The sequence below is a fragment of the Drosophila guanche genome, unplaced genomic scaffold (genome assembly GCF_900245975.1).
Source record: "Drosophila guanche unplaced genomic scaffold, DGUA_6, whole genome shotgun sequence".
NCBI lineage: Eukaryota > Metazoa > Arthropoda > Insecta > Diptera > Drosophilidae > Drosophila > Drosophila guanche.
In genome coordinates, this window is record NW_022995746.1 from 7,677,540 (window position 1) to 7,697,007 (window position 19,468).

General features: G+C 44.9%; 1 protein-coding gene across 4 annotated transcripts in view; it reads left to right on the top strand.

The window, feature by feature from the left end:
- Positions 1 to 5,039: 5,039 nt before the first annotated feature.
- The window catches only part of LOC117582097 (roundabout homolog 2), a 42,098-nt gene continuing 27,669 nt past the window's right edge, over positions 5,040 to 19,468 (top strand). For 2 of the 4 annotated variants that reach the window (XM_034269662.1, XM_034269660.1), the window contains exon 1: positions 5,040 to 5,622. In XM_034269662.1, the coding sequence (XP_034125553.1) occupies positions 5,568 to 5,622 (55 nt within the window). In that variant the 5' untranslated portion in view covers positions 5,040 to 5,567. The remainder of the gene's footprint in view (positions 5,623 to 19,468) is intronic. The other 2 variants (XM_034269659.1, XM_034269661.1) reach the window with 2 other exon arrangements.

Here is a 19,468-nt window from a genome sequence, read left to right on the forward strand (position 1 = left end):
TAATTTCAGATTGTGGCTGCAGCCACAATTGGCATGCTGCAAGCGACACAATTTATTGGCAGCTAATTTGGCATTGATTTCAATAATTTGCATTTAATTGGTTGGACTCGTGTTCTGTTTGTTGCTGTTCTTTTTTGCTGCTGCTATTTGGCACACTTCATTGGCTTAATTGACAAAAATCAGGTAAGCCACGGCCATTGCATGTGCAATGAGCATGGAGTCGGGATAACCCACTCCAATCAATGGGATAAACATTTGCCAGCTTTCAGGCACAGCTTTGGGCACAGACTCCTTGTCCCCTCTGGGGACATTGCTTGAGTGGCGAGTCGCTCTTCCTGTTGCCTCTTGCCATCCGGGGTGGCTAGAGCTCAAATGTCACGGATCTGTGGCAGCAGCAAGGGCAAGTGCATGTTCTGGAGTGCCTTTACGCCTCAGGAGGGTGGTTTCAGGGGCGGCCCTCTAAAAAGTCAATCACAATTCCCAGTGCAATCAGGGCACGCGTATTAATATTTAAAGAGGTCATCGGAATTGGTTTTGCCACTGTCTTTGGAGTCACATTGTGCGGAGTTTAAGATAAAGTGCCAGACTTTGTGGCCTGCAATATTTTCCACTTATTTGACGATTTGTTGCAGCTAAGTGGGAGGCCAACAGCAACCCCAGATGCTCCATTCCGATAAATTTGATGTCTGGCAATTTGCTTAATTCTTTTCCTCTTTTTTTATGATTTGTCTCCGTCTGGATTTCGCTTTCATTGCTGCTGCTGCTGCTGCTCACATTGTTGCATTTTTAATGCCAACACCAGAGATTGATTTCGCATTTGCATTCACCCCCAAAGTGGCTCCCACTTTTATTTATGATTTTCCGCCCAGCTGAAGGTACAAAGATATGCATCTTGTAGCTGCACAATGACATGCCCTCTGTCTGAGCTCTGTCTGGCCCTTCTCGACTTCCGGCAAAGTAAAGTGAAAACTTTCCCTTTTTGTCACTGTCTCGTGGAGAAGAACTTTCTGCTTGTGCTGCTGCCGCTCTGGCGGGCACTTCAATTACGTTCCCCTGCAATCAATCACACTCAAAGTTTGAGCAAAAGCTCTTGGCAAAAACATTTTGCTTCTCTCCTGCCCTCGCGCTCTCTGTCTCTGCCTCTTCAGAGCTATGCTAAGTGATTTGCTCATTGATCATTTTGTCTGAAGTATTGAACATTTGGATGAACTTTTGATTTAATTTTCAAAGTCACCAAAGAAATTAACAAGCAAAACAAAAGTAAGTCGGGCAGCGAGGAGGAGAGAAGTCAAAGCAGCGACGGGCAAAGGAGAGACGGTAAATGATGGACACGCAATTACTCACAGGTGCTAGTGCATTTGCCTGCACACACAACAGAAATGAAGTCGAAAAACGTTTCTTGCTTTTCTGCCGCTGCGACAGCAGAGCAACGGATCTTCTCTATGCGTTTACCGTAGGCACAGAGGGAGGGTAAACGTGAGAGAGCGAGCTTCTATCGCACATTTGCTCGCTGCTCAAAAACGTTTCTTGCTTCTCTGCCGCTGCGACAGCAGAGCAACGGATCTTCTCTATGCATTTACCGCAGGCACAGAGGAAGGGTAAACGTGAGAGAGCTCAAAAACGTTTCTTGCTTCTCTGCCGCTGCGGCGCGCCGAGCAATTGTGAACGAGCCAGCCACATAACAATTTGTTTCTCTGCCGCTGCGACGGTTCTCGGTGAAGCTTTGACGCTGTCCGTCTCTGCCGACGCAGCACGCTCCGCTACCTGCTGACCTCTGCCGCAGATCTTTAAAAGAGAATTCGATAAGTCAGTGAGTTGGGCAAAGGAGAGACGGAGAAAGATGCCAGAAATGTATTTCTACTATGCCTGTCTCATATGTTTTCTCCAGTCTCCTTCTCTGATATCTATGGCATTTTCTTATAATTTGTTTTGCCAGTTGCTGACTGGCTGGCGTAAAACTTTTAATTCAACAGCAAAACACGAATGCATAAAATTATGCCAGAGAGCCAAATGAATTAACACTTTTTGGGCACATACAACCAGTCACGCCCTCAAAACCCAAACCCAGAACTTTTTGAAATAATTCCGGGCAAAGTTTTTAGAAGAACGGGACTGGGGCTTTATCCGGAACTTCCTGCGTACTGCTCAAGTTCTGGGCCGTCGCATCGCGTCGACTTGTGCCATGAAAGGAGTCAGCGCCATCTCTTTTCAGCCTTGCGCTTCCGTCTGTGTCGAGCGGGGGCGTGGCACAAAAATAAATTTGTATTGTTTCGTCTGCGGCGTGGTGGGCAGGGGAGAGGCCAAAGAGCAAACAATGAGAACTCGAGGAGCTTGAGAGAGCTCAAAAACCGCAGCCACTAAATGCATTACGTGAGAGGGAGAGGGAGAGGGATGCTGTGTGTGTGTGTGCGTTTGTCTCGCTCTGTGGTTTTACTGTAACGGTTTGCTGTGCTGTGTGTGTGTGCCTTGGCATTGGTGTGAGTGTTTGGCATTGTTTTCCTGCACGGATATCCTTAATGAGTGAAACTGGGCTACCGCTTCTTTAGACGTGTCAGTGGGTAGCGGCGCAGCAGCTGCCGCACTCCAGCCACCCACCGAAGAGCAGCAACAGCAGCAGCAGCATCAGCAACAACCATCATAATTACCCCACCCACTCAGCTCGCACCCTCGCACCGCATCCGCCTTTGCTGCTCCCCCATCCGCACAGCTGACAAACACACTCTCGTGGCCCTGGCACTCAAGAAACTGAGTGGGGAGCAGGGGCTGGGCGCTATCTCTGGTTCTGGTGTCCGCCGCCTGTCCCTTATCTCTGACCACATGAGCACATAAATCTTCAGGGAGGTGGTCCCCTGCTTGATGGACGCAGCTTGAAGCTACAGTGGTTAGAGGAGGAACAAAACAAAATAAATTGCAGTTTTTTTTTTTAACATTTTTGGCACATTAATTCAGTTCCAAGTTAATTTTAATGCAAATAAAGTGTAGGAAAATATACAAGAAATTGGTAAAAATAATTAATGTTGTTATACAATAAACCAGAAAGATTCAAAAATCCATAATTTCTCTTCAAATAACACGAACGTTCATTTTCTCTCCCACTGTGGCTTAGCTCCGGCCGTGTAATTATCATGATGATCACTTTTCAACATGGCCAAAGCGAGAAAACTTTTATATTAAAAGTAAACTTATGACAAACGAGCGAAAAGAAAAGGCAACAGAAACAGCAGGGGCAAGGCAAGAACAAAAAAAATAGAAAGAAATCCTCGACAGGAAGGACACTCCAAGGCAGACACACATCTCATGGCTGTGTGTGGGGTGGCGCAGCGGCATTGTCAAGTGTAATTTATCATTCAGTCAACGTCCTTCGATTGCAGTTTATCTTCGGAACTTACTTTACTGGGTCGTCACAGTAATTTTGCTCCAACTCCCACACAATCTGCGCCTCTCACTCACTCACACTCTCGCTCTGTCTTTCTGTCTCTCTTTATGCTCTGTCAGTTTGCCTTTTCTCTGAGCTCTCCATGGCCTCTCCCTCCTGGAGGTAAAAGCAAAAGGAAAAGTATATTAGAACAGCAACAAGGATATTCCCCAGGAGTAGTTTGCCCTCGACTGTAGAGTGCATGCAAAATCAGAGAAAATCTGACCCCCAGGTTGTTAAGGATTTTCTTTAAAGCCAAATGGGAGCAAAATAGCAATTAACATGGATTTTGAGGGAGAGCTCCCTCCTGCCTTGCTCTGGTAATAATCGGAAATAATTGAAGAAAGGAACCCAAGGAGCAAAGAGAGTGAAAGAGAGAGACCGTCTAATAAGTGACGGAGGTTGCACTGTACTTTCCCCTATCCTTGTAGCCCGTTTGTATGTGCAATTTGTAACGTTTTAATTGTTGTTTATGCGATCAAGAAAAGGCAAGGAGCAGGGTGGAGCAGGGTGTGCTTCTCTCTACAATATTGAGTGGCGCCCGCGCCGGCACCGCACCACAAGCCACTGAGCTAATTTTGATTGCGGTGAATGCAAACGGCAGCACGTGAACTACGTCAGTTTCTAATTAACTATGCCAATGCGCAGACGAGTTTCGATACATCAAATTGCCCACGAATGCGGGTTAGCAGGAGGCGTCCTTAACGGGCTCAAAGATTGACGGGAGGCTAAGGTATTGAGCGGTTGAAGTGGCTACATAGAGTGTACATATGAGATGGAAACCACTGGAACTACTGCGAAATATTACTGAAAAGATCAGCTAAGGGCTTGCACAAGTTACGCGTCATGCAACAGCGCTCCTCTGCTTGTGCCTTATCCCTGCAATTGTCTCCGCGTCTCAAATTCCTTCGAATTTTGCTTCACCCACAGAACTTTCCTACATCGGAATCTAACGGTTATTTAGCCTAATTCAAATTTTACTCGCTACTTTTAGATTCGCACTCTCTCGCGCTCTTCCTTCAGCATTGCTCTCGCTTGTAAGCAGAGTCCCAAAAGAGCGAAGGAATTTCCGGTGCGAACTCCGAAAGTGTGCCACGCGCAGACTCAACAATTTAGCCGGCAGAATTCAGCAACAAATGTTTATGATGCCAAAATTGATAATAAACAAAACGTGGCTGGGAGCAGAGAGGAAGAAAGGAGCCAGCAGGAAGGGGAAACTGTTAAAAAGCATCAAAAAGGAAGGAAAAATACATTTTTTTATATTCTTCGCAGGCTCGAAATAAATTCTACAAAATACAATTTTTGCTATATTTTTAAATATTTGTTCCGAGCTTCCCACAATTATCTCTCCTCTATGCACACAATCTTATCAGTATTACTTCACAGCCCCCTCTCTACCCACACCTAGAACACCGCTAGAACAGCTGTTTACCCTGCTGGAATTTACTCCGAAAAACGAAGCTCTCGCCGCACACGAGCTCGGAGCGGGCAGCACACACGAAGCTTGGAAAATTCACCACCCTAACGCGAAACATAACTGTGGAGCGTGCGACGGGCTGCTCGGTTCTGGGTACTCCGTGTGTTGGGGCGCCACAGTCACGTCCTTTGGGCTGTCTTCAGTTGAGTTTTGGTTACTGGCGCCAACGGTTTACGGGTCGTTCCAGACAGCGCGTTTCGGGCTCTTAGCGATTGGGCCAACATCGTCGGCAATTGGCAGCGGCAAACATAAACAAACGAAGTGGCATGCCTCCTATCCGCAGTTGACTCTCGTTGGTATTTAATGCTAATTTGTGCCGCTGATAATGGGGCAAGTGGGGCAAGCAAACTGTGGCCAAGTGCTCACTGGCCAAACGGAAGCGGAAGCCGCGACTTAAGCCGCACAATAAAATGTAAACTCACGGAAATGTCACGAGAGAATGTTGTGTGCCAGTGAACAGAGGAGAAAGGAAACCGAATAAAGAATCAAACAAATCCCAGCCCCAGAGGGAGTCCTGCGGCAGGTCCTCTGTATGTGTGCTCCTGCGTGTGCGGTTCGGGGCAAATAAATGCAACGGCAAACGCTTCTTTAGCCAAGTTCATCTCGAGGCGAAATACTCTAAAAAAGAAAGGAAAGAAGAGAAATATAAATAGAAATAGAAATTGTACTTGTAAAATGGATTTACGTTTCGTATTCATCGTTTTTCTGCTCAAGTGGACCCATGCCCAAGGTAAGTGCACGCTAAGGGAGGTGCCATGCCCGATCCTGGCTGTTTGAGCTGCCAAGTGCACTTCACTTGCACAACAAAAATGTATGCCATAGAGCAGCAAAGTGTGTGCTTTTGACTTCTGTTTACTGAATGTTTGAATGCAGAGATATTTGTGTGGGTTTTCCATCTTAATGAGTTTCATTTTGGGCAGGGATTGCAGTTGCTTCTCTGACAGATGTTTGGCAGTGCCGAAAGGTGTTTCATCGATTTGTTTTTGGTTGAATGGTGAGGCTGCAGGTGGAACAGAAGTGGAATTTGAATGGTGGAAGACATTGTGGGGCATGCGAAAATATTCTTTAAATTTTTAATCATTTTTTGCAATGGAAACAAAAGGAAAGCGCCTCAAATTTGAGAGGCTCTTAGCTCCTAACTTTTGTATGAGCAAAAGTGGAAACGCTTACCCAAATGTAGTTATCCACCAGTTAAGTCACAGCCTAAGTTTGCCAGACACAGATTAACATATTTCCAGCTCAATTTGCCATCCATAAAGACAGAGAGAGAGGCAGAGCATAAATCCCATTTCATTTAGCGCATTGATTGCTTCCTGCAAACGGAAAACTTTTATCCCTCCCTTCCCCCCCCGCACAATAATTCATAACTCTTGCTTATCTCGGCATTAAGTTGTTGCCATCAACATCGAGGGAAAATTCGTATGTGAAAAGTTTGCCATTTCCGCAACTTGCCAAAATGAGTGGAAAATGTTTGGCAAAGAAAATGCGCCCGCGGGCAAGCAGCTAACTAATGGAAAGGAGTATCTGAATGCGAGTGTGAGTCATGGGTCTGTGTGTGTGTGTATTCCCTTTGTTGCATAAAATATGCGCATTTAATAAGGGAGCAGGGAGACGGGAGCCTGGGCCTGCCCCATGATGGAAATGAATATGTAAATGTTGGCCCACAAAAAGGGAAGAAAAACAGCAGCAAACCAGCCACATAAATGATACAAAAGAAACGTACAAATATTTCTTTACAAATGAATGTGTATGCAAATATGTATGTAGTTATGTATACATATTATGTATGTAACTGGCGTACATCCATTTGTGCTGCTGCTGTTCAATTTGCTTTCCTTTTTGGGCGCTCTCTGTGGCGCTTCGCGCTTCTCTTCGTTGCCGTTTTTTGGTTAAGGGCATTTTTATTATGTAGTTCATGCATGTAAACGAATTCAATTGAATAATATCCTGTCATTTTGTTGTTACATCCTCGAACGGTATAACCATTATCCCTCCCCTCCCCGCTCCACTCCACTCCCCTGCGGACTGGGCGCCTCGTTTGGCATGTCACAATTTTTATCATCGCACAAAATCCGCCAATGCCAAAGAGGATGAAGGATGTGGAGGAGTAAATAAATAAATCCCGACAACACGCGTGTCGCTCCCTCGATGCTGCTGCTCCATCAGAAGCTTTCCCAAGTATGCAATAAATTTCGTGCAAAAAAAAGGGGGGGGGGGGATAAATATCTACATATGTACATATGGCATTTTAGTGGGTACGCCGCGTGCCTGTATGTGTGCCTGTGTGTGCGCTGTGGCGGTGCATCCAATAAAAACAAATTAAATAGTTTTTGGCCAACTTTTGCGCCCGGTTGTGCAAATGAAAAGTGGAGCCCAGTTGGCACAATTTCCTTATGTTTTACTTCATGTAAACCTACATTAAATGAGCGCTTGGGGCAGAGATAAAACTTATGTGTAACTCTTGTTAAATTAACTTTAATTTATGTAGCTATGAAAACACAAAGAAAATAAAACATTTCGCTGACTTGGAACTTTCATGTCCAGCCAGTATAACTCCGTTTCTCTGTCCACTGCGACACGTACATACATATAACAGTGAATTATGCCGCTGCAGCGCACTGGGATCAACTCTCCCAAAAAGCAACTGCACTCAACGCATGGCAAAAGCACAACGCAAAGACAATCGCTAGCTGCGACGCAGTTACCTTTTGTCTCTCACTCCTTCTAACGCACGCTCATAGCTACACACGCTCGCTCTCTTTAACTCCCATCGTTGATCCTCTCTGAGCTCTGCACGCTCTCGCACAAGCTCTCGCACTCATGTGCAGCAATGGAATAGGCAAATGAGTGAAGCAACGGTAAATCAAGCAAGAAAGTGAAACACAAAACACGCAGGTAGCAGAACTTAAGACACTGAGAACAGCCTCATGGTGAATGTATGAGCAGAAGAGAGACAGAGTATTCTCAAATATTCTCCTACATCTTGTGCCTAAATATATGTTGCATCACTTGCCCCTCACATTATATGATATTTATACAAACGTTACTCCCACCTAATTGTAACCCATACTCTGTCACTGTATCAACTTTGACAACAATTTGCTTCATTTATAAATTATTCATTTTTTGTTAGACTCTCGCCCGTTGCCAGGGCAATTATCATTTTCAGTGGGAAAATGCGAGTTTTTGGTTGTTTCGCTCACTTCTAGGCTGTCCCAAAATGTAGGCTACCCAAAATTAATTTCTGAAGGTACATACAAATACATATGTACAATGTGTATGCATCTGTGTGTGTGTTTTGGCATGTGCGTGTGCTTATTTATTTGGCAACGGAAGGACAGAGCCGAAGCAACTCTTGTGTCTTGTGTGCGGCTTGGTCTCGGTCTCGGTCTCGTGCCTGGCGGCGGCCAAAAGCAAAGGGCATAAATTTATTTGCCAAAAACACAGAGCACCGAGATAGCAAGAAAGAGCGACAGAGAGAGAGAGAGGGAGGAAAAAACTTTTGCAGACCGGAATATTAATGAGTATTTAACCTAAATTGTTGCTGCCTTTGATAAGTGCCACAAAATATTCCCCATATACCCATACCCATGTGCCATGTCTCAAGTTCTCTGCCCTCCGGTATCAATGGCAGACAGCAAGAACTTTCCATATCTATAAGGCAGGAAGGGTTTTCCCTGGCATTAAATTTTTGCTTAAAAGAAAGATGAGAAAAAACGGGTCAGAGTTTGCCTTTAAGACTTACTCCGGGGTGCTGTCTGGGGAATTTCTGGCAGCAGGTATTATTTGCCCAGCCGCAAGTTAATTGAAAAAGCCCAAGAAATTATTCTCTCTCTCTTCTGCCAAAAAGGGCAAAGGGGCAACGTTGGGCATAATAAAGTAATACGGAATTAATTTTTGGAGTCTATTAGATGTGAAAATATTTCGAAAATTGAGTGTAAAGGGTTTCAAATATTTCCATTTGATGAATAAAACACAATACAGTCATAATTGACTAAAAGGTAAAGGCAGGGATGTGCCAAGGAATGCCCAGAAAATTGCAAGAAATTTGAGCGAAAATTAAAAGCAATTTGTGGGTCGCTAAAGAGGGTTACAGCAACCCATAAACATTTATATAAATTCGAAATATATTTCCAAATTGTTTACTGTAAGCACTGCACACTGTAGACCCACACTCAAATTGAATGCAAAGCAATTACCAGCCAGCTTTCAGTCCATTCGTAACGTGTGTTCTCCTGGCTTTGGCCAAAATGTAATTTATCTTAGCCTTAGGCCAAAGGACAACTCGTTCAGATAGATAGTCCCATTACAGAGCACACGAAAACAGACACAATCCAGGACACACACGCACGCAGGAGAGGGAAAATTTTAATTAATTTCTGCATCAATTGAACGGCTGTCATAATACAAATAAAAGATACACGAACACACACGAACGAATAAATACACAGACACAATTGCATGTATTTATTTATTGAACAAACAATGGAGAACATAAAGGACATGCCAGGCCATGCAGGATACCCATCATTATGGCTATATTTTGATTAAGTTAATTAAGCGATTTTACTCGTCAGTTGTGCACAAAACACACAGCCAGTGCTCAACAATGTCCATCAACAGCATTTCCTTGCTAATCCAGCAAGGAACCACTCTCCCTCCCTTTATGTTTCTCCCCCAGCATGATTACCCGCTGAGTGCCAAGTGTTTGCCATGTATAAACATAATTCATTTCATTATGGTTGGCCCAAACTAGGCCAAAAACGAACAAAAGAACAGCGGGGTAACAAGCAGAAACTGCAACACGAGGCAATTGAGCCTAATGAATTGCTCGGTTGAGCCATGGCAGCCCAGGCGCTGGGAGCCCATCAAAAACTTTAAAGTGCTCGAGAATGCCATTAAAAAATAGGAGCAGGCAACAAATAAAAACAAACAACAGCAAAACCATAGACTGAAACGCGAGCATAAACAAAAGGAATGCAAATTTTCATAATGAACCAAGGCGAAACTTTGATACTCTCCTTGGGAGGAGCAAAAGTTTCACTGCCGTTGTTTTTTGGGTATTTCCCTGGAAAGCAACTAAAACCGCAAGGCAAAGCAAGCACGAGAATATCTTGAGGGAGTTCTTTGCTTGAGCTTAAGACGAAGCTGCAGCCTATTGTGACTTTCCGATGCTATTGCTATTTGACAAAGTTGACGAAGACTGCGACGCGCTTTCGGCTCATCTCTCGTGGGACTTTGTTTGTGTTGTGCTGCAATGCAATGCAGAGCAGAGCTTAGGCAGCGCAGTTGCAGAGAGAGAGCGCGCTTTAGTTGGCAACGACTGCCGAAGAGGGCGATCGAACTACGCTTCGCTGCCGCTGCGCAGCTTACGCAGAGTTTTAAGCTGAGCGAGGGAGAGAGGACGAAAGGCATGAAGATTATCCGCTACCTGAATGCATTTTGGTTTTGCATATCCCAACAAACATTTAGTTTACAATTCTGATTGAAAATATAACAGCACATTCCACATAATATTTCCAGATTGCTACTTAACCCTTTTACCCAACAAACGTTAAACCCATTGTACTTTGTCTGGACAAGAAAAGAGTGTGTCCGTCTATGGCGACATAAACAAGTCTTGAGCATATTTTTAATGGCAACTTTGATATTTTTTTGCGCACCCAACACCCCCTTTCTCACGCCGACTGTGGCGCCGTCAAGCAATCATAAAGCACCCCGACAACAACAACATTAACCTCACAACAAGCGGAAGAAGTGGTAAAAAAAGGAGAAGAATGTCATGCGGTCAGAGTTGATGTCTGGGGAAGTTCGTTCCCCATCGTATAACCGTCTAGCCGGCTTGTTCGCATTTCTCGCGCATTTTTCAAATGTTCCTACCCTTTGGGCGGCAGAGACCGGAAAGGGTCGCGAGTCGCGGGTGCTGGACCTGGAGACCAAGTGTCATTGACATTTTAATGTGCTAATGAAGATGACGACCCAAAAGCGGAAGAAAAATGCTTAAAAACATAATATAATCAAATTGTTATAAAAATAGTCAGCGGTGGGTGGCGCTTTGACGAACTCCATCGGGTCTGCCTTCTCCTCCTTTTCCTCTCTCTCCCTTTGCAAGTTTTGCTGCTTCATTATCGTCATCCCATCGTGAGGCTTTTAATTTTTTTATATTTTGTGGCTCCTCACAGCTGCTTGAGGACTTGCGGTGTTTGCGAGTTGTTGCGATTTTTACTTTTTATTTTCTCTCTGCCATTCTCTACTCAATTTTGTCGCTTCTGTGGCGTTGCTTTATGTTCTTCCGCTTTTAGTCCTTGGGTCGGGTACTTCAGTCAATTATGTCAAAGTTGTCAATTCATGAAGCAAAATTGCAGGGCGTTAGTGTAAGCAGCTTTTGTATAGGGGCTAAAAATGTTAAATGTAGGTTATAATTTTGAGGGCAGCCAAAGCGAAGAAAGGGAGTGCACGAGAGCAAGGGAGAGGGAGAGGAAAGAACCACAACTGCAGTCTGCAGCTGACAAAACACAAATTAAAGCAGGTGCTAAAAGGGGGTTTCCTTTAGCAAAGGAAAAACATAAATGGCAAAGGCTGAAGTTTTTTGCTTTTAATTTTAAAGCAATTTGGTGCATTTATTTCCTAATTTTATTGTATTTTTAAAAGCTTGAGAGAAACACTCCAGAAACTTCACTTCAATTAGCATTCGAATTTAAACTCTCTCCCGAAATGTAAACGCTGTGCCTTTGCCCCTTCCATTGCTGCACTTGTGCTTGCGAGAGAGCGTAAAGAACGACGACGCGCAGAGAGAGGATCAAAGATAATAGGAGAGCGCGCGCTTGAGCGTGGGTTAGAAAGAGAAAGCGAGACAGGGTAACTGCGTCGCAGGTAGCGGATTGTATTTGAGCTTTGGTTATGCTATGGAGAGTTCAGACCAGCGCGACATTTGCTTAATTTTAAAGCTCCCTCTCAAGCGTTCTCCTTAGCACTTTCAATCTCAAAACTCTTACCGCGCCAATCCTTCTTAGCAATCCTTTCCTTAAGCAGCTTCAGCTTATGGGCACTTAAATTGTAGATTAAATTTTATGACTTATAATTTTTGCCAACTCATTGCCTTTCGCTGAAGTAAAGGACGAGAAATCAGCGCGCCTAACCATTTGTTGCGCCTTCCCACTGGAACGGGACTCCGACTCATGGAAGTCTGCATAATTTATCAATGTCAGGACTAGCCCTGCTGCTGGACGCACCCAAAAAGCGCCAGACCAGCAGATTGTGACCTGCCCTTGTGTGTCCTCGTCCTCGAGCTCATTTTATTGTCCTTTCGCCTCAGCGGAAATCGATAAACTTGTTGCCAAAAGAAAAGGCCATAAAATTTGAGCTTTTTAACAAGCAAATCGAATGAAAGGCAGAGACGACAACGACGACAGGGATATCGTTGATACGAAAAGAAAAGAAAATGGGGAATGAAAAGAAAAAGGAAAGGACATGCCTGCTTTGCTGACCCAGGTCCAAGCTGCTTATCAATGGCCTAAGCTCAGCATTCCCATTGCCAGTCCCATTGCCAGTCCCCTATCCGTATCCGTATCCGTATCGTTATCCCTAAACATCTCTTGCGAGTTCCCAAAATTGTGTAGACTTACCTTTTGTTCGACTGGGGGAACTGGACACATTTTATATTTATTAAAAAAAGAAAAAGAAAGAAAAGAAAAGAAACGAAACTCTGGGACTCCTTGGACTCCCTTTTGTGTGTGGGTGTAATAGGCCTCCGGTCATAAAAACATGAATTGTGGCTCTTAGCAGCAAATCCAATTGGGCATAAATCGGCTTTGTCGCCAGCACATGAGATGGATCCTTCCTCTTACAACAAAAAGTCCTTTTCACCGAGAGAGCTCCCGGTGCCCGGCTCCTATTTTACGACTCTCCCTTGTAGAAGGCCTTGTATTTTATGTGCATTTAAGCACAATGCGCTTATTGACTTAATGACAAATGTAGTTTGGCCTCTGCTGTCATGCACTGAGGCAAAGACAGTGGAACTTGAGAATTTCTCAATGTTTATTCCATGAAATATTCAAGTTGCCGAAAATGCTGATGAAAGTTTTCTTGGTTTTTTATGCACTAAGAAAAATGAATTTCAATGTGGAAAGAGCTCTGCCAAAATGTATTTTCATTTTAGTTTCAGTTTCAGTTTTCATTTTATTTCAATTTAAAATTCGAAACCCCCAAAACTTCACTTATATTTGCATACCACGCCTCAATTTCTCTCAGTGCTCCCCTCCAGTTCCCCCTCCATTCCCATTACAACTGCTTCCCCGCCTTCCTAGCTCTCCCCGTTACCGTTACCGTTACCGTTTCGCCAACGCTGTTTGTGAGCCAAAGTGCTTGAGTTTCCTATTATAAGAGACTTAACTGAAATTGCATTGTGGCCGTGCATCCTGCACTTGTCACCGGCGGGAGCCCCCAAGCTATTTGTTGCTGTTGCTCCTGCTGTTGCTTCACTTCATTTTTCAAGGATGTTGACAAATTTACAAACGCGAAAGTGAATTTTCTTTCAATTTTGCAACGTCTTAGTCCTGTCTGTCGAGCAGGCAGGCTGGCAGGCTGGCAGGCAGGCAGGCAGGATGCGCGCCTAAGTAGTTTTTGTATAATTGCACTCGTCATTGTCGTCGTGCTGGTCGTCCTCCCTTTAACTTCGCCTCTGCTCCTGCCGCTGCTGTACCTTTGGGTCTTCACTGCCTGCCGTTCTATCTCGTTGCAGCTCCTGCTGTGTGGCAGCTACCCCCTGTGGCAGTGGCAACAACAGCAATTAAGGAATGTTAACAAGCGCACTTTTCAACTTTGGCTCGCGGGCCTCCAATCTCTCTCTTGCTGCTGCTGCTGCTGCACTTCAAAGGTGTGTCTGCGTCGCCCTTTCTCTCTCTTTCTGTGTCTGTCTCTATCCTGCAGCCTCCTTGGCTCCTCCTGCTGTACACTAGATTGCTGCCGTTGTCGCTTCTTTTAGCAACCGATTTGAATGGCTTTTCTGCTGGATTTTGTCAATGCAATTCAGATACAAAAGAGATTTAAGCAACGATTTCTTCTGGCTAATTGGCAGATTCTTATCACAGTTGCTGCTCTTGTGAAATATTCACCAACTTACTCCAGTAAGCGTGCAGTCAACCCTTTTGGCATTCAATTATTCAAACCACTTATTCGTAACCCAGTTGCATTCATAATCACACAATGATTGACACAGGCTGACAGCAAACCCTCACTTAAAAATCAATTTGCGGGGAGCGAAAATCGAGCGACACTCTAGCTCTAGTCTCTAAATGATAGTTTAGGACTAAGCCTTAGAGACTTTAAACAATTAAAAGGTATAGAAAATGTTAGTAAAACTTCCCTACACATAGGGGACTTTTGCTGAGAAAGAAGATCAAATCTTTACAGAAAATACCAATGAAAATATCGAACTCTAGCCGATATTTTCTTCAGAAATAATATTTGCTTAAATGAATATTTATTTACCCCCCATTTCTATTAACCCCCACAAAGTCTCCTCCTAATTAAACAAATCTGAAAATAATTGAAAGTTTTCGCTCATAAATCCCAGAGACCCCTAGCCCGAACCCTTACCCTTAGCCTTATCCTGACACAACTATTTCATAGTTTTAGAAAAATTCCCATGTTGACAATTAAGTTAAGCAGAAAACACAACCAGAAAACATGGCACCCCCACAGTAGACATAACAAAAACAACAACTAAAATGCGTCAAAGGCACGCAACCCAAAGCCCGAAGCAGGACACCCGCCACCCACACACAGGACTACCAGAAGGACGAAAAACTGGTTTTGGTTTCTGCCCGTTAGCAACCCTAATTTACTTTTAATAACTTCATAGGCAGAGAGAGAGCTCTGTGTGGGGAAGCATCTCTGGGGGGAAGCATTAAAAGTGTCCTTTTTCACATGGACGGAGGACGAATTGTACGTTGCGTTAATTTCGATTTTGCTTAACGAGGGTTAAATGCTCACCCCGTACCCTTCCCCGCACCCCTTTTTTCAAACAGTTTAACGCAAACTTTGAGCTTGTCAGCAGCCAGAGCTGCTCGAATGAGCGATATCGATAACGATAATTACACATGCAGACATGCTCCCCCCTGCCTACGGTGCCTGCTCCTCACTCTACCCGAACGCATTCAGGTGAAAAATTCAATTTGCAACGTGCAGATAGGCCCGCCAGCACCAGGAACATGTCTAAGTGTGTGATTGGGTTTTTCGTTTTGGGGAAAACTTTTTTTCCATGGCGAGTGGTGCCAGAGGGGTGAGTGACTGGGGGGAGCTTGGGCATCAAGTGTGTGGCTGCATGACTGAGTGACTTTGCTGTCAGAACATAGATTTGTGATGCAAGAGCGCAGCCAGTCAGCCCCCACCCCACAAAAAGACTGAAAGAAATCACAGCCAAGACAGCAGACATGTGACGAGGCTGAAATTTGTCAACGTTAGAGATGACACTTTCGAGAGATTCCTAATATTCGATGGATAACTAAAAAAAAGTTAAAGTTCATTAAAATATTTGCTAGTTGGAATAAAATTTGATTGCTATTGATTATTTCCCCCCCATCAACAAACGATACCCTTCCACACCTTACACCCAGCTCTCCCATCTCTAATCGCCTTCACAGGCGCAGACACATGTCAGCCCACAAATTCGAAGACGAAGCGACAAATCGAAAAGACACAAACAGAAACGAACAGAGAGAGGAACACAACCATAACTGTAAGGAACGAGAAACACAACCAGAATCCCACAGAAAGAGGAACACAAGCAAGAGAGCCACAGCCAGCAATGAAGTGAAAGAGAGACACAACCCAAAGTCGTAGCGAGCGAAAGACACAACCAAAATTGAAGAAAGGGAGAGAGGAAGAGTACGGTGAATGCCAGCTTCTGTGATTTCATGCGACGCTGCTGCTGCTGGTTCCATCTTCAGGCAGAGGCCGCCCCATGACCGTGTAAATGTCGATGTCGATGTCTATGCCCATTGCCACTGCCACTGCCACTGGGACAGAGCCATTGGCATGCGTTGCCATTGCCTGCTTTTGACAGTCGTTTTGCAAACATGTCGAAGCCATTAAGACAATCATGCGTTCCTTCTCTCTCTCCGCCTAACCCCTCTCTAACGACTCTTACAACGCCTGTGCTTTCCCTTATATCAAGTGTTTTTTTCGTGACATGTAACAGGAAGGGTATTACAATTTGGTTGAGACGCTTGGCAGGCGCAAAAACGTAACTTGCTTCGCTGCCGCTGCGACGGCCGAGCAACGGATCTTCAATTTGCATTTACCTTTGAGAGAGTGGCACAGAGAGAGAGAGAGCGCTTGCTTTGACACCTTTGCTCTCTGCTCAAAAACGTTTCTTGCTTCGGACGGCGACGCTGCCGGCTCGTTGCCTAGAAGTTAAACGTAAATGGAAACTCTCTCACCGTGTCTGAGAGAGAGAGCGCTTGCTTTGACACCTTTGCTCTCTGCTCAAAAACGTTTCTTGCTTCGCTGCCGCTGCGACGGCCGAGCAACGGATCTTCAATTTGCATTTACCTTTGAGAGAGTGGCACAGAGAGAGAGAGCGCTTGCTTTGACACCTTTGATCTCTGCTCAAAAACGCGCCGAGCAATTGTGCCGCGAAGCTGTTTCTCTGCCGCTGCATCGGATGCACAAGAAGCTTTTACGCTGTGCATGCGCCGACTGCGCTGCCCGTGATCTGTTCTATGCAGCGCTCAAACGACGCTGCCGGCGTCACCAAAAGTGTATGCAATACTTCGGTTTGCTCTTCCCTTTTGGCTCGCCTCACTTCTCTTTCCACTCTTTTACAGCTTTTCTCTGCTCGTTTCTCTCTCTGTCCCTTTTGCTGTGTGTGGATTGTTTTTGTGATGCATGTTTTGTTTTTTGAAAAATGGCTGTCGCGTCACTTCTATTGTGTTTTTGAGTGTTTGTCCTTCATGCTCTTCATCTGCCACCCAAAAGCACTTCTCCTCGGCCGCTCTCTGCGGCTCTGTCTGTTTGTCACAAAGATTTATGCGTTGCAATTTACACAAAAACAAAAAACGAAAAGCAAAAGCAAAAGCAAAAAAAGTGTTTGCCCAACGTTTAGATTGAGTGGAAGTTGCTTTTGTTTGTGACTGCCTCTAGGTGTTGAAACGGATTCCAACAGCGGGTGGGAGCGACAGAGAGACACAGACTAACTCTAGTGGGTGGCGCTGGGCTACAGAGACACCTCTCTGGTGGCTGTTGGGTTGGGTGGCACAGACACTTCCCTTTGCTCTACAGGCAGTCATCAGTATTTTGTTGGTTGATTTCAAAGTGAATTATTTATTCAGCAGGCTGTTAAAAAGTTGAAAAGTTTTCAAAATATATTATGGAATATTTCAACAATTTTACTGCATTTTCAGGCACATTAATATTCTCAGATAAATCAAATAAATCCCCCCATTTAATACCCTGCAAATGGTTGCATAAATTCAATTTACTAAAATCCAAAAACAATCAAATTTGATGACCCTTTCCGACATGATTAAACCGCAAATACAAAAACCGGCAAACTGGCTGCCAGCTTCCACGGATTCGATTTCCATTCATAAATATGGCTTAATGCCGCCATTAAGCTCCAAAGTGGTGATGCAATGAATTTTAATCAAAAACACAGCACAAAAAACGAACTGAATGACCTATGAGAGGACATGAAATCGAGAGGCAGAAACAAACTAAATGAGGCCCAAGAACTGCCCCAAAAATGGGGGAAATTCCACCACTCCACAACCAATTTGAAAGCCTCTCTGGGCCCGCTCTGCGCAGCACAAAAAGTTGTTCCAGAGACCATAAAAAGGGAACGCAGCAACAGAAGCGTGGGACAAACTAATGAAAGCAGCGGGTGCAGGGATCGTAGGATAGCGGGGAGACAGCAGCCCCAGAAATACCGAAAGGACACGGTGGAACGACTATAACGACAGATTGAACCCTTCGCTTTTAATGCAATTAAGTTTAATTGAAAATTTGCACTCCGAAATTATGAGACGAACGTGTTGGGACATGCCAGGGAAGGACACACAGAGAGTGAGAGAGAGAGGGAGGGAAAGGACCAAGCAATCAGGCAGATAGAAATTAACATGAACACGAGCGTGGCACGTACTGCTCCGCGTTCTGGTTGGGTTCTGGTTTGCTGGCAAAAAGCAATCAAGCGTTCAAATCACTAGCTGGCCCCCGAAAACAGGCCAAGCCTGAAGTTTTCTTTGATGCTGCGGCTGTGGAGGAGGAGTAGGATGATATGACACCCCCCCCCCCCTGGCAGGACTTTATTGCAAAACAAACAAGCAAAACCAAGATCCAACGGGACAGGACAGGACAGCAGAGTATCCCCTGTTTGGCATTTAACTTATCTTTTATCTTGATTGCTGTTGACGATGACAGGGATAATGACGATGATGCCGATGCCGATGTGCCAGTGTCCTGTGTGCCGTGTGCCGTGTTGCCTGTCCTTTTGCTGTGATTTTAGTTTACCTGCGGATAGGATTCGTGTTTAAACAGGCGAATGGCCGCTTGATTTTAATTAGCATTTGACACAGCAGCTTGACACGAAGCAGCAGCATCCCTGACTTCTGCTGGGAGTTCCTCTGTTAGTCCTGCAGGGACTAAGCTGCTGCTTAATGAGCCATCACACAGCTCGCATTGCAAATGTCGTAACACATCGTAACAGCTTCCAGCTCTTCTTTTTTCTCTTTAAAAATTGCCCAAAAATTGCTAAAAATTCGCAGCGGTTCCCATTTCAATTCCCTTCCATTCGCCCAGCTTGCACTTTAGGCTGGCAAATCCAGCTTTACAGCTGAAGGCTCACAGTTGTGCAGCTCCCACAGTGGAAATTGTAACTGGGGGATAACTGACACTTTGCATCCCAGAGCCACACAAAAGACAACCAAAAGCAGCCCCAACGAAGGTGAGACATGAAAGCCCATGCCAAGGATTTGTCACAGGAAGCGCTGCGCTGGAAAATTCAATGTGAAAACTTTGCATGCAACGAGTGGAGTCTAAGCTGCGACAGAGCCAGCGCCCTGGAGCCAAACTGGAGCAATAGTTGGCCATAACCCACATGTGGGAGCTGCCACAGATACGAGTGCGAGTTTATGTGGCGTAAATATGCATATGTCAGAGCTACAGACACACCCAGCCACCCACCAAGGAGCATTGTAATGCATTCATGTAGCACCTCCGAGCGAGGATGGAGAACTTCTCTCCCAGCCGCCTTCTAGTGTGTGCACTCTGGCGTGCATGTCCTGAATTATTTATATATTATTTGCACTCTATATGCAGCAGGAGCACAGGAAGACCAAGCCCAACAAAAAAAACATTTAGTCAGCAGAGAAAATCCAGCAATGACTCCCAAACGTTACACAATTTTTTACGCAGAGTGTCAGAGGTCAGCGGGGTGTTGGGCCGCCAATTAGAAAGAGTGTCACTTGGGGACACCCTCCAAAATACAAATGTGAGTCACGGGCACCCTTGTCCCATGTCCAACAATTGTAGAATTGATGGTCCTGCTACGTTTTGTTTCTCCCGTTGCCACAGCGATG